The sequence below is a fragment of the Megascapheus bottae genome, chromosome 5, assembly GCF_031878675.1.
Source record: "Megascapheus bottae isolate mThoBot1 chromosome 5, mThoBot2.hap1, whole genome shotgun sequence".
NCBI classification, from domain to species: Eukaryota; Metazoa; Chordata; class Mammalia; order Rodentia; family Geomyidae; genus Megascapheus; species Megascapheus bottae.
The window spans coordinates 41,001,944-41,017,135 of record NC_143513.1 but is presented as its reverse complement, the minus strand read 5'-3'; the positions used below and the strand labels follow the sequence as shown (position 1 = coordinate 41,017,135).

Here is a 15,192-nt window from a genome sequence, read left to right as displayed (position 1 = left end):
GGGACCCCCGGGGAAGGAGAGACCCGCGGCGTGCAAAACTTTGGGTCCTCTGGCAGCAACTCTGCCGGAAAGACCCGCCCTCCCTGGGCCCCGGGTCGGGGGCCCGCGGCGCCGCAGCGTCCCCGAGGTCGGGCGACGGCAGCGTCTGCGCTCCAGCACGCGGCGCGGTCCGGGAGGCGCGGCCCCTCCCCGGGGGGCGGGCGGGCGGGCGTGCGGGCTGCCGGCGGCGGTGGCGGGCGTGCGGGCGTGCGGGCGTGCGGGCGTGCGGGCGTGCGCCAACCCAGCGCCCCTAGCGGCCGCGCGCGCACCGCCAGCTGCTCCGTGCCGCGCCGCCTCGCGCCGCGCCGCGCCTCGCCCGGGCCGGGCCGGGCAGGGCAGAGCGCCGAGCGCCGAGCGCGCGCCGGCCCCGCCCCGCCCCCGCCCCGCCCCGGCCCGCCGCCTCCCTCCCTCTCCCCGCCCCCTTCCCTCCGCCGGTCCCTCCCGCCCTCCCCCTCCAGAGCAACTCAATGTCGGAACGTTCCGAAGATGACGTCGGAGCGTTCTCGAATCCCGTGTCTCTCGGCTGCTGCTGCCGAAGGAACAGGGAAAAAGCAACAAGAAGGAAGAGCAATGGCGACACTGGATCGCAAAGTGCCCAGTCCGGAGGCGTTTCTGGGCAAACCCTGGTCCTCCTGGATCGACGCCGCCAAATTACACTGCTCCGACAGTAAGAACCCCACCGCCTCCCCCTCCCTTTATTACCCTGCAACCTTCCCATTCACCCGGAGCCACCGGGAAAAAGTGTGTGTGCGAGAGGGAGAGTGGCCCCCGGTGTCCTCCATGCTTCTCCCTCTAAATAAATACACACGGAGGCAGAGCATCAGTGCACGGGAGGCCCGGCTGCCAGCGCTGTCTGTCTGTCTGTCTGCCTGTCTGTCTGTCTGTCTGTCTGTCTGTCTGTCTGTCTGTCTGTCTGCCTGCCTGCCTGCCTGCCTGCCTGCCTGCCTGTGCCCGGCTCCCCGTGGCAGCCCGCGGGGTGGGCTTTCTAAGCCCCACGGCGTAATCTCTTTAAAAGGCTACTCTGTTGCTGCTTGCATAGTTGGGTTTTTTTTTTTTTTTGGTACCTATCTGGGCCAGGTAGATGTAAAAAACCCAGACTTGAGAGAAAACGTTACATTGTCAATTTTTGAAAGATTTTTCATCTACAGTATTTAGATCGATGTGTTTGCAAATAAACACACTCTTCCCCCCCCCCCCTTGACTTGGGCTTTTTAAAATTTTCCTCCCCCTCCCTCGTTTTTTTTTTTTCCTCATTTTCTTTTTTTCCTTTTTTCTTTTTCATCTGCAGATGTAGATTTAGAAGAGGCTGGAAAAGAGGGTGGAAAAAGCAGGGAGGTTATGAGGCTTAATAAAGAAGGTAAGTGGAGCTCCTGGCATTTTAGTGTTAGCATGTGTGGCAGATCTTCACAGGGTCTGGAATATAATGTGAATTGTTCTGCTGGGTAGAGAGTGACTAAGGCTTGTCAAAAATTGAGCACGCCCAGGTGACTACTGATGCTTCTCCTGTTAACTTCTTTCAAAGTCTAAATACAACTGGGGGGTGGGGGGACTCACCGGGGAGACTCTGGGGGGCAGAAGTTTGCTGCACTCGAGTTGGAGTCCACGTTTGAATCTCCTGATGCCTATCTGCCATTCTCCTTTGGTGCATTATTGCCAAATTGGGCTGTGGGGGATCCCTGAAATGAGGAGTAAGGCTCTCTCTTCAGCACTCCAGTCTTCCCTGTGGGAAAATGCACAACCGTTTTCATCAACCCCACATGGTCAGTCATTCCCCATGTGACTTCACTGTCTCCAACTGGAAACCACTGGAGGTGGCAAACCTTTGCAACAAGACACTTGCCCCACTTTGAGCTGGGCCATACATGGTCGTGTGGTGGTCAGGGTTAAGGGGCATCTGGGTAAACAGCCAGCCCCTCCTCATCTCGGTGTTCTCACCATGGAAATATGGTACTTGGAATTGGACACAGCGAATAGATAGATCATTCCAGATCTAGACATGTGAGTGAAGCTACAGCCTGTTGGTGCTGGGTATTGAACACAATTGTTTGTCATAAATGAATCCTATCCTGGGTGTGTTTGCAAGTATCCATGATTAACTCTGGTTCGTGAGTCCAAATGGAGCAACTCAGGAGGTCAGATGGACGCATGAGTTTGTTTGAATCGTCATATACTGAGGTCTCGCATACATGATTGGCTGAACTTGGAGTGCAAAGGGGCAGAAGAGATAGGCATGTCAAAAGTTCATGTATCACTAGGCACAGGAGCATGGTTCACCCAACAGTGGATGGATAAACGGTCATTAGACTCCAAAGAGTAACCCCCCTTCTGAAAAGGGATGTTATTCCCAAAGGAAACTGAAACCTACTTGGAAAGATGGAACTCATTGGCAGATTGACACGTACTGACCCTTGGATTTCTATGTCCAGACATTTCCTGACCATCCAGTGAGAGGAAAATTTGTGCTTCAGAAAAAAATCACACAGAGGTTAAAAATGCATATTCTGAGGAGAGTTCTCTAACACAGTGTTTCTGCTAATTAAGCACTTTGGAAACAAAACATGATTCTAAAGATGTTTGCCTCTAAATATCTTAGTGAGATCTTGACGTGTGCTTAGGATACACAGGGGAATTATATCAAGTGGACTTCTTACAAGTGGCGGCTTATTTGTGCTAAATGTCCGTGTGGACCACTGTGGGAAGGTGGTTTTCCTTTACTGACAAACTCTCAAGATCTTTGCAGGCTTGTAGTATTGAGTTATCATGTCCCTCAGCTGTGTGTCTAAGGAAGAAGATGAGGTTGTGAAAACCATGACGTTCAAGTTGAGTAAAGGTCATCGTACTGTGTGGCACAGAGCTGGCATCTTGCAGGTCGGAGGGGGGATATATTTTATTGTAGTCATCTATAATACACACAACTCATTTTTTCCTCTCCTCCTCCACTCCATTTTCACAAAATTCTTGTTCTCAGATTCTCTTTGCCTCCCGAGAAATGAAAGGGAAAGCTCTTTCTCATCACAAGTCACAAATGGCACATCCTGCTTATTAGGTCTTTAGTCCTGTAAAGGTACGAAGATTTAGTTCCTAATTACATGCATTTGCATTTAGGATACCTACTGTTCAAACCATGCAATTGCAGACTTCACCAAAATAGCCACAAATGGGCTTAATCTCTTTGTTCCCAGTGGAGGAGCTTGGTGAACAGTTAGTTCCAGTTAGGACTGTCACATGGAAACACGCAATTTATTTCTGCAGATCAGACATACATGTACTTTCCCCTGTAGTGAGGAACTTAGGGGGCAAGACCCTATGTCAGCATATTCAGTGATGTTAGGCTCACTATGAGCCTCCGTACTGAAACTGGCTTGTGGAGATGTTGGTGTGGATGTGTGTTGGTAGATAGGTCATGACAGGGACACAGAGTGGCCTATGTGTGTAAACATACATGACTGATGACGGTGCTATTGAGAGTAAGCCGGTCTTGAAAAATATGGGATTTTACTGGCAATGAATGCATAAAACAAAGTTTAACAATTCTGGTTGAGAAATAAAGGAATATGTCTTTGAGGCAAAATACACATGACCTGAAATTTGCCACATTATTTCTGAGAGTACATTTCAGTAGCAGTAGAAACTCTGTGCTCATTATGTAATAACTTCCCATTTTCCCCTACTTTACCTCTGTCATCATAAAGGTGTCTCTTCTAGATGCCTCATAATAGCAATGACATCATATAATTTTGTCCTTTCAGGCTTCTTTCACTTGGCATGATGTTTTTAAGGTGCATCTGTGTTGTAGTATGTACTAGCACTTCATTCCTTTTCAAGGCTGAATAATATTCCATACTATATATACTATATTCTGTTTACCCACTTATCTGTTGATGGACATTTGAATTATTTCCATTTTTCCTCTGTGCTGCTGTGAACATTGGTGTAACATGCAATTTTTGTTAATAGACCACACTCAGGAAAGGAAGTTAGTCTGGAAATGTGAAATAAAAGCCATTTTTGCTTTCTGCCTCTCTAGCTACAATTTCAGAAGACAGAGCAAGTAGTTGAAATTGTTTAGGTGTGTATGCCGGCCTTGGACTTAAACTCAGGGCAGGGCCTAGGTGCTGCCCTTGAGCCTTTTTTTTTTTTTTTTTTTGGCTTAAGGCAAGTGCTCTGTCACTTGAGTTGCAGGTCTACTTCTGGCTTTTTGGTGGTTAATTGGAGACAAGAGTCTCACAGACTTTCCTGCCCAGGCTGGCTTTGAGCCCTGATCCTCAGATCTCAGCCTCCTGAATAACTAGGATTACAAACATGTTCCCAGGTGGTTTTTGTAAATAACTTGTTTCTTTCCCATTCCTATCTTTGATTCAGTTTCCCACCTGTGTCAAGGTAAAATGTTAGTTGAATTATTTGAATCCACATACAGTCTTTTCATCAATAGTCTCAACTCATCCAAAATTAGCTAAATTTATGGTCAAGAACAATTTAGCAAATACATTTCGGCCTTGCCCAATCAGCACCTGGTTTACAAGCTAAGGCTAATTCCATTCTGAGATGTGCTTAAAAGGATTCTATCCAGAGCAGCCTGGCTGAAGAGACAGAGCTTGGCGTTTACTTGCTGAATGTTGGTATATCCCTGGGCGGTGTTTCCTCATCTCTGGGCCTGTGCTTCCATCTTTTAAGAGGGTGGGAGCGTCATCCACAGGCCCTCTGAGACTTCTGGACCTACGGCCCACTGTTGAACGTACCTATCTTTGAGAGATGCAATTAGACCAGACAAGCTGTTTCTAAACAAAATTTAAAAGTAAAGCAAGCCATCACATTTAAAAGACCTCAAAGCACTTCAGAAATACAGAGTGCATTTTTCTCCAGTTTTGACTACTTGGGGGCAAAAATGACAGCACCTCATAGACAAGCACCATCCACATACAGATAGCTGTGAACACTTTTGACCATCAGAAAAGCGAGGCTCTGAGTGGGAAACCCAGTATAATGTGTTTCCCCCAGTAGGGAAGATGTTGACCTGAGTGAGCCTGGATCAATGAAGATGTCAGCCTTCTTACGAGGAGAGTCTCAGTGACCTTGGTACCTAACCTACTACGGAACCTGTGGCCATGATAGGAAGTTCCATGCTAGGTCATTCTGAGTTTTTAAGAGGTTTTTCTCTCTTTCTCATTTTTCCCCATGGAAATTGAGGGAAATCTCTCTGATTTAGAAAAGATGTTTCTCATTTCTAATTTCATCATCCAAACTTTTTGAGAAAGGTGCCTACATATGATTCATACGGCTCAGAAGTGTCCTTGACTGTAAAACAGAGCTAACAGAGCTAACGGGGGATTCACGGAGATAATACAAAAGGGCTTAGCATGTAGTATATGCAGAACGGATGTTACTTTTGTCCCTTTTTATTGTTGTTATGACTGTCACCATCACTTATTAATGACGCTAGTGGTAGAAAACTGTATTATTCTAATTAACTTGGATTTTTAACTAATCTGTGATGAAGGGAAAACATATGCTGTATCAGGAACCTTATTTTTAGAGCCAAGCATTTTGTCACAATTTTATAAAGCTAATGATTTTAGAACAACAATTTCTTTGAACATCACAGTTTTTAATGGTGTGTAGACAATAAGTGGTCCTTGGTAAGTTTTATTTAGACCTGAAGAAAGGTAATTTTGAGTAAATAGTTATGGCTAAGAAGAGATTGTACAAAGTTTTTTTAAATTTCTTTTTCTTTTCTTTTTTTTGTAGGCCATGGATCTTAAACTCTGGGCCTGGGCACTGTCCTTGCGCTCAAGGTTACTGCCCTATACTTTGAGCCACAGCCCCACTTCCCCTTTCCTAGTGATTAATTGGAGATTAGATTCTCTTGCTCTTTAGTACCTGGGCCAGCTTTGAACTGTGATCCTCAGATCTCAGCCTCCTGAGTAGCTAGGATTATAGGCATGAGCCATCGCGCCCAGCTAAAGATGTTTTGTTTTTGTTTGTTTATTTTTGTTTGGTTGGTTTTTTCTGGGGACTAGGAGATCTGAAAATAATTGCGTATGTGCGTGTGCGTGTGCACACAGCATGCACCATTACTTGGGCTTGGACTCAGGGCTTCTTGATGTACCTGCTTTTTCACTTGAGGCAGGTACTCTACCAGTTGATCCAAAGTTCCACATCCAGCTTTTTTTGGTGGTTAAATGGAAATGACAGTCTCTTGGACTTTCCTCTCCAGATGATGACAGATTGCAGTCCTCAGATCTCAGCCTCCTGAGTAACTAGGATTATAGGCATAAGCCATCATTGCCCTGTGATTATATACATTTCCCATAGACAGCATTAGGTTCTCTTATAAGCCCGCACTTGTAGGTTTAGATACTTGTCTGTGCTCTGTAAGGTTCCCACATGATGTGGCCTGATATAATTAAATGTGTGGAATACTCGGGGAACAGCAAGATCTCCCTGTGACCATAGAGCTTGCTGTTCCCTGCCTGCAGGTAGAAGGGGAACTGGAGCACAGTAGGATGCCATGAGCGTGGGGACATGTTCTGCTCAGGTTTAGGACTCTTGCAGTTTGGACCAGATGGGAGCTAAGTGAAGTGACCGATGAAGTATTCTGTTCCAAGCAGGAAGCCAGAGACAAGCCCCAGAAATTTATGGGATACTGTATCCAGCTTCCCTTTATCACTGAACAGACAACTCTGTTATCTATGTTAATAGGAGATGAGAAGATGGTAAGTCCACAGATTACACAGATAAACTTCATTCTCGCCATTAATTTCAACTTCCTTCTCTATTAAGCTTACCTTCCTCCCCCTTTCCTAACAAGTAACATTTGTTACCTTTAGTGGTTCATTATCATCCCTCTCTTGTCTAGGGTTTGGGTTGGAAGGACCAGGAGAGATGGAGCAGCTGAAAGGTGGTAGGGAGGAAAGAGGAAAAATCAGGGCTTGGGGAATTAATAAGCAGCATCAAACTAATGAGCAGAAGATATTTCATGACCAAAACAGCAAGGCTATGAATAGACAGCCTGATATTTGGAAAATACGAAGCTTCTGAAATGAGGGTCTTATCATACATGCAACTATTCTCGTGTGCCTGGTTCTAATGTGGAGAAAATGCGGCTTGTGGGCTGAAGGGGTGGCTCAGATGGTAGAGCATCATCTGTGAGTAAGAAGCCCAGTGAGAGAAAGAGGTCCTGAGGTTCTGGGTTCTTCCAGAACAGAAAGTTAGACAGGCTGGGCACTAAAATTCTGTATACAGTACTGTCTTTCATGCTTCAATTTGGTTAGGTCAGGATCTCATTATGATGGTCATTTTATGAAACTATTGGGTTTGTGATTTGGCTTCCTGTGCACACGTGTGTGTGTGTGCACTTGCTAGCTCTGGTGCTTGAACTCAGGGCCTGAGCACTGTCACTGAGCTTTTTTGCTCAAGGACAGTGCTTTACTACTTAAGCCACAGCTTTTGGTGGTTAATTTGAGATAAAAATTCCAGGGATTTTCCTGGTTTGAGCCACAATCCTTCATCTCCTAAGTAGTTACAATTACAAGTGTGAGTCCAGCTGTTTGGTCTTTTTTTTTTTTTTTTTGACATGTTAAATGTTTCTGTTTGTTTTGGCTTTTTAAAAAAATCTTGGAAGTTGTAGGCCGGGAGTTTGGCCTAGTGGTAGAGTGCTTGCCTAGCATGCACGAAGACCCAGGTTCGATTCCATGGTACCACATACATAGAAAAAAAAAAGCCAGAAGTGGTGCTGTGGCTCAAGTGGCAGAGTTCTAGCCTTGAGAAAGCCCAAGAAGTGCTTGCTTCTGCAGCACATATACTAAAATTGGAACAATACAGAGAAAGCCCAAGGACAGTGCTTAGGCCCTGAGCTTAAGGCCCAAGACTGACAAAAAAAAAAAAAAATCTTGGAAGTTGTAGACTGTTATCATACATTTATCTAAAAGCTACTTTATATTTTTTTGATGGTAACTGAGGTTTGAATTTAGGGCTTCTCATTTGCTAGTCCAGTTCTCTACTACTTGAGCTATGTCTCCAGCCCATTTTGCTTTTTATTTTTTTTATGCTTTGACTTGGTTCTGCCTCAGATTTTCCTATGTCCACCTTTCAGTTAGCTGTGATTATAAATATGAGCCACCATGCCTCATCTAAAAGTTATTTTAGAAATATTGTTCATAAATTGCAAAATTCAACATAGTTTATGTTATAGTAGAAAGTAAGTCTCCTTTTTCTCCATTTGCCATCCCCATGTAACTGTCAGGACATTCTGTGTGCATTTGAGTGGATCCATATTTACTGTGGTTTTCACCTTGTTCCTATGAATGACAGGAAGCTCTAAGTGTATTTTGTCTTTGACTGCTGTCCATGTCAGCTCAGAAAGGCCCACCACATTCTCCTTAGGATGCCCGCATGAGTGAAGCCTCTGGGGTCACACCCAAACTGTGTTCTTGGCATCTTCCATGAGTGGAGTGAGCCTCCCACTGGCCAGCTCTCTGGTGCCTGAAAGGGACCAGTGAGGTGCTGGTGGAGGCAGGATGGCCTGCTGTAGGATAGAGGGGTTCAGTAAAGCCCACCTTGAAGAAATTTTGCTTCTACTGAAAGTGAGAGATGAATGGTGGTTATCCATGTGTGGAGTTCCGCAGTGTGGTATTAGAGGAAGTGATGTGTCAAGGCTCACAGTATAAGAGAATGTAGAAATGTTCTAGAATGTTACTATCAGAGTAAAGATAGTGGCACAGAGGATAGTATAGGCTTTCTCACCAGTGGCAGTGCTGATACTCAAAGCCAGCTGTTTTTATGTGGTGGGGATGGCCCTGTGTGTGGCAGAAGGTTTAAGCAGTGTCCTTGTCACACTAAATTCTGGTGGTGCTCTTCTCCAAGTTTAGACCACCAGAATTGTCTGCAGCCAGGACCAAATGTCCCCCTGGGAGATAAAAATCACCCTGATAGTAGTACCTTGGTGACTCAAGTTAAAGAGGTAAGAATATAAGCTAGTATTCTTATAGAATACAAGCTAGGCAGTGGTGACTCATGCCTATAAGCCTAGCCACTCTGGAGATAAAGGATCTTGGTTTGGAGCCAGCCTGGGCAGGAAAGACCATGAGACTTTTATCTCCAGTTAATCAGCAAAAAGCCAGAAGTAGTATTGTGGCTTAAGTGGTAGAGGAACAGCCTTGAATGAAAAAGTGGAGAGGGACCTGGAAGCCCTGAGTCCAAGTAGCAGTACTGTGCATGAGCGTGCTCGCACACACAGACACACACAGGTAAAAACACAAGAAAAATCATAAAGAAAAGATGGCAATATCTTGCTACTATCATGTCTTGCTTGGGCCTACAGCCTGTATCAGTCAGCCTTACCAGCTAATCAGCAGAACCTTAAGACTCTGGCTGCCCCCTGGTGCAGGGCTGCATCTGGGAGGGGCTACAGAGGGAGAGAGGACTGGATCCTCCAGAGTTTCCCAGGGGACTGCTCCAAACCTTTGGTTCTGACGGAGGTCAGTGGTGACAATAGTAACATATGTACTCTCATTCTGGGAGGTCCAGCCTTTTCTCACTGAGGGGAGAGGAGACCCCCCCATTCCCCCCAAAGCACCGATTCTGATAATGATGGCATTTATTATTCGCTGGCCCCTCATGTCAGAAGCACCACGGCAAAGCATTAAGGATTTCAGTTTATATTAGAAGTCAGGCTGGAAATACAAGTGGCGTTCTCTGCAGTTTGATTACCCGTGGGATATGTCTGGAATGGAGATGCTCACGACGGAGAGCAGAGCAGCTGGCTTCAAGATTTCCATGTAAAGGACTGGAAAATAGGGAAAGCAGGGGAAGGTGGGACTCTTGAAGGCTTCTAATGTGCATGCCACCAGTCCACAGCACTGTTGGGGACTGTGAGGCCATGTTGACTCCTAGCAGGAAAGTTAGGCAGGTTGGCTTTAGCATGCTTCTATGTAGGTTTAGGTTATGTCCTCTGTTCTCATTTTTCCTTCAGGACATTTGTTTTCATTCATGCCAGCCTTCTAAAGTGGCCAGAACACATAGAGACCTTGTCCTATCTAACCCAAGATGTTGTACTTGCTGGGTAAGTGCTTTGCCATTAAGCCACAGCCCAGCCTAGCCATGTCTTGAGCTAGCCCTGTGTTTGCTCAGGATCTACAGGAGATAGATGTTGGTCTCACAGAAAGGGAAGGAGAGGGCTAGCCAGTGGTATGGGCTTTTCCTGAATATTATAGAATCCTAATGGCAAGAACTGAACATGATACAGTGTTCAAGTATGATGGCTCCCAGCTGTTGCTGGCTGGCTGGCTGGCTTTCTCTTACTGTCTTCTGTGGCAGGATAGAGTGGCTGTTTCTACCAAATGGACATGAGTTTAGACTCTTGAGGTTCTTGACCCTTGAGGAGAACTTGGAAGTCCCTGCCAACGGGTAGCCTGAGGCTGAGGCTGAGACTCAGTGGCTGGATTGCCACTGTGGACAAAGCATTGGCTTTTATGGAGACGCTTTATTCTTGTGATTTCAGAACACAAGTCTACTTGGCATTCTAAAGGATTGGACACTTGAGGGGAAAACAAGGAAATCAAATAAATACTCAGGAGAAATGGGCCCAGGTCCTCGTCGTAGGAAAGATAAAAGTGAGCTGGTCGCCTGGCATCGGTGACTCACGCCTGTAATCCTAGCTACTCAAGAGACTGAGATCTGAGGATCACAGTTCAAAGCCAGCCTAGGCACTAAAGTCCATGAGCCTCTTACCTCCAATTAATCACTAGAAAACTGGAAGTGGCGCTATGGCTCAAGGGGTAGGGCAGTAGCCTTGAGCTGAAGAGCTCAGGGACAGCACTCAGGCCCAGCGTTCAAGTCCCACGACTGACCAAAAACAAAGGGGGGTGGGTGGAAGTTTAGTCCAGTGGTAGAGTGCTTGCCTAACATGCACGAAGATCTGGGTTCAATTCCTTGGTACTACATACATAGCAAAAAGCCAGAAATGGTGCAGTGGCTCAAGTGGTAGAGTTCTAGCCTTGAGAAAGCCCAAGGACAGTGCTCAGGCCCTGAATTCAAGGCCCAGGACTGGCAAAAAAAAAAAAAAAAAAAAAAAGTAAGTTGAACTCTTTGAACATAAAAGTGGTTTTCTGTCTGTGTATCTGCTAGAAGCTAGCCATGGGTCTGTGAACATTAATAGCTCAAGGACAGCCTCTACCAGAGAACCAATATGCCAGTAGGTCACAGAGTTGGGGTTGAGTTTGGGGTGGGGGGGTCAGGACTCTCAGGGTGGGGACACTAACACAGGTAAGCCCAGAATCCCTGTGGAAGGTACCCGAGACAGGCTTCCAAACTGGTCAGATCAGATCAAGAAGACGGCCAGCACTTTTTTTTTAAATTAATACATTGGCCTCAAAAGGATAAAACACTGTATGAATCCACTTATGTGTGGTTTGTAAAGTAGTTGCAATTCATAGAGACAGTGAAGATGGAGAAAGGGGGAGGGGAGTTGGTACCTAGTTTGTTTGGTCTCAGCTAGGGAAGCTGAGGAGCTCTAGAGAGGGACCAGTAGCAAATGTCACATCGCATTGGGAATGACTTAATGTCACAGAACGGAGCAGTAAAACCGCCTACAGGGGGTTGGTGTTGTTACATGTATTTTTGTTACACATGCAGAAAGTTGATTGGCATTGCCCAGTTAGAAGTTTCCTGCACTTCATACCTGTGTATTCATCTCAGGCATCTGATGAGAGTATGCCTGGGCTTCAAGTCCTCTTTTGCCAGCATTTGTGATCTTGGTTCTGTAAGAACTCCTGGAATGAGAGCAAATAGAGTTGGAGTGTGGTCCCTACACTGTAGTTTCCAGATGAATCTCTGAGACTCACCAGAGGGGAGCACAGGAGCCAGGGAAGCGCCTTTCCATCAAGAATACTTGGTGGCTCCCTCTGGAGGAATGGCTCTCACTACTGCCTACCCTGAGCATTGCTTGGGAACCTTTTTGTTGTTATATTGGTACTGGGATTTGAACTCTTAAGACTCATCCTTGCTAGGTAGGCACTCCACAAGCTATGCCTGTACTCTTGTTTTTAAGGGAAGATCTCATTTGATGTCCAGGACTGCAATTATCTATTGTGAGCTTCCTGTCATAGCTAGGGTGGCAGGTGTATGCCTCATGGACTTTATTTCCTAGGCTGATCTAGACCCATAAGCCTACCAATCTCATGGCTGGGATGACAGGCACTCTCCACTACATCTAGCTATGGGCTGGAAAAGGGTCTCTGAAACATTTCTGCCTTTGCTTGCCTTAAACCACAGCCTGAGAATGACAAGCATGAACCACCATTGCCCAGTTGGAAAGTTGTTTTAATAGCAAAGATTACCACTGCAAAGGTCTAGGTCACAGAGCTCTGGAGAACTCCATAAGTACTTTCTCTTTTTCTTTTGCCACTACTGTAACTTGAACTCAGTGTGTCATACTCTCAATTGGGTTGCATACTCAGGGCTGGTATTCTGCCACTTGAGCAAGTCTCCAGTCTGGCTTTTTTTTTTTTTTTTCTGATTGTGGGCTTTTCTGCCCAGACCAGCTTTGAACATGAATCTTGGAATCTCAGCTTCCTGAGTAGCTAGGACTATAGGTGTAAGCCACTAGCTCCTGGCTTTGCATATGTACTTTTAAAATAACAATTTTGTCTGTCATTCATTTGATACTGCCTAGGTGCCAGGCATGAAGCTAAATGTACATTTTCTGTTTCAATCATCACCACTACCCCAGAAGGCAGATCCTATTTTTAGAGATTGGAAAGCTAAGGCTCAGAGAAGTTAAGTGATTTACCCAAGGTGGTTCAGCTGGGAAGTAGTAGATCTCAGATTTGAGCCCAGAGGCAGACTAGTTCCAGAGGCTGTGCTATATAATCACATCTTAATGTCTATCATCCTGGGAGCAGGATTAGGACTAAGGTAAGACAGGCAGATGCCAGAATTTATACTTAGGGAGGGGCTCACGTGGCCTTCTCCAGTCCCTTCCTTCCATATCACCTGCACACCTGTTTTGCCTCGATCAGTCCATGCTTCTAGGAAAGCCTGCAGAGTGGTGCAGAGAAACTAGCTGTCCATCATTGCTCAAATAAGCCAACAGCCTGGCAAGGAAGCCCTGGGGCCCCCATGAGTGATTCTCCTCCTGGGGCTCCAGCTTTGGGGCCTCATGGTCAGAGTGCTCACCTCAGGGAATCACAGGAGCTGATGCAAACTCCTTTTTGGATGAAGGTGTTCGCAAAGATGGTTGCCAAGCAACTCCAGGGCATCTATCCACACTGATGATTTCTCTCTTTTTTTCCCCCCTTTTGAACATCGTCTCTGCTGCTGTTCAGTTCGCTCTTGGCATTGCGATTGTTAGTATTTTCATGAAGGGTTGCCCCTTTGGATGATGGAGTGGAGATAGCTTTTCAGTTCAAGGTGTCCTTTTGATGGTGATATGGCCGCTAAGTGGGTGTGAAAGTCCTTTGCCTCCTTCTGCCTCAGCATGCCCCAGTTGTCACTGGCTCTGAAGGGTAGCAATAAAGAAGATTCTTTGGACTGGAGTGGCTGAGAAGGACACACAAAAATCCATCTTCCACATGAGGACAGGGCCATGTGGTGATGTGGGGTTCTCATGACACTGGCTTTCACCTGCTTTTCATCAGTCTGGCCATAGTCTTGCCACTTGAGCATTTTCTCTGTCTCTGTGCCCCCCACGCCCTCCCCACCACCATGGGAGTCTGACATGTTTCATCTTGAGCCCTATGCATTCACTTTGTGAGGGATTTCAGATGCCCCTTGTGTCCTGGCTGATGATCTGATTCTTCTGATGAGAGTAAGGGGCATCTTTTACCTGTGATAGTATAAAATTATGCCCTAGACTGGCAAGGCAGGGAATGGGACATTAGGAATGGCCCTGGCTGGTCATTTTAGGGTAAAGGTGACTCCATGTCTCCTACTCACAAATAAGAGACCCAGCAGCCACATCCTCAGAGTCCAGACTCTACCCTCTTAGTGATGGCCCCTAGCTCTTGACCATTAGGACCTTCCTTGTCTTCCTTTGCAGAAGCAAGACCCAAAGAGAACATGACTGCATGTGACTGAGACCCAAGACTGACTGGCAGAGATAGGCCCACTATGCTATAGTTAGGTTTAAACAAACTGAAGACATTCTGCTTCCCAAATGGAATTAACAGGATTCCTTTACGTGGTAAATCGCCCTAGAACTCCTTTACAGGAGTTTTAGTGCTATCCACTTCTGTAACCCCATCCCCTTCCTATCTGGGGATCCTGCTAAGTGCTCATACCCAGCCATCCATTATCTGCCCCCCAAACCCCCAGAAAAGCTGCGTTGGACAATTCCTCCACTGTTTTTGTGGCCTTCCCCCCCCCCGAAAGTCCTTAGGTTTCAGTGCTAGGACAAACTGTTTCCCCCACCTCTACCATATTCAGAAAAGCTTTCCCTCTTACCCTAAGAACAGTCCCTCCCCCTGCACTCCCCAGCCTCCACCACAGGCCCTGCCTTTTAGCCACCTAAACTTTTATACTAGCTTCATAATTGCTCTTCCTGTCTCCACCTTCCCTGCTCACTACTTCAAAATTCATCTCCCCCAAATTCACATTTATCAAGTTGGTCTAGAAAGGAAAACCTTTTATCACTTCCCTGTCAGCCACAGTTAGTGCAACCCTCCAGGTCCTCTGAGCAGGCCATACCTTTTGTGATGCCTTGGTATTCCTTTCTTACATGTGTCACAGCTTCTGGTACCTTCTACTGCACTCACACCCCACCTGTAATTCTGCAGGGCCCAGTGCACTTTGGATATGTCTTTCTGTCTCCCAGGCTCCATGGTCTTGGTCTCTGGTCCCTGCTCTAAAGACTATACCCGCCTGTACATTGGTTCCTGAAGTTTATGCTTGCTCATGCTGCTGCTGTTTATTCTGAGATTAGTGTCTTGTCTTTATGACTGCCTCCAAGTCTTCTTTATGGGAGTAGGGGAGGAGGAACCATATCTTCTTTTTCTTTCTTGTGTTCACTGTTCAACCAGAAGAGTATTACAGTTCACTAAGGAGCAGATTTGCTTTTTTAGGTACATTGTTGGAAAGTCCCTGACCCACAACTAGTAAAATGGCATAACCTCTACCATCAACAATTTTTGGTTTGAATACTGGGTTTTTAACTCAGAA

At 46.1% G+C, this 15,192-nt stretch overlaps 1 protein-coding gene across 9 annotated transcripts in view; it reads left to right on the top strand.

Annotated features, from left to right (window-relative positions):
- Positions 1-514: 514 nt before the first annotated feature.
- The window catches only part of Atxn7l1 (ataxin 7 like 1), a 233,649-nt gene continuing 218,971 nt past the window's right edge, over positions 515-15,192 (top strand). For 8 of the 9 annotated variants that reach the window (XM_090332970.1, XM_090332966.1, XM_090332965.1 and 5 more), the window contains exons 1-2: positions 515-706; positions 1,328-1,396. In XM_090332970.1, coding sequence (XP_090189096.1) covers positions 526-706; positions 1,328-1,396 — 250 coding nt within the window. In that variant the 5' untranslated portion in view covers positions 515-525. The remainder of the gene's footprint in view (positions 707-1,327; positions 1,397-15,192) is intronic. The other variant, XM_090332963.1, reaches the window with a different exon arrangement.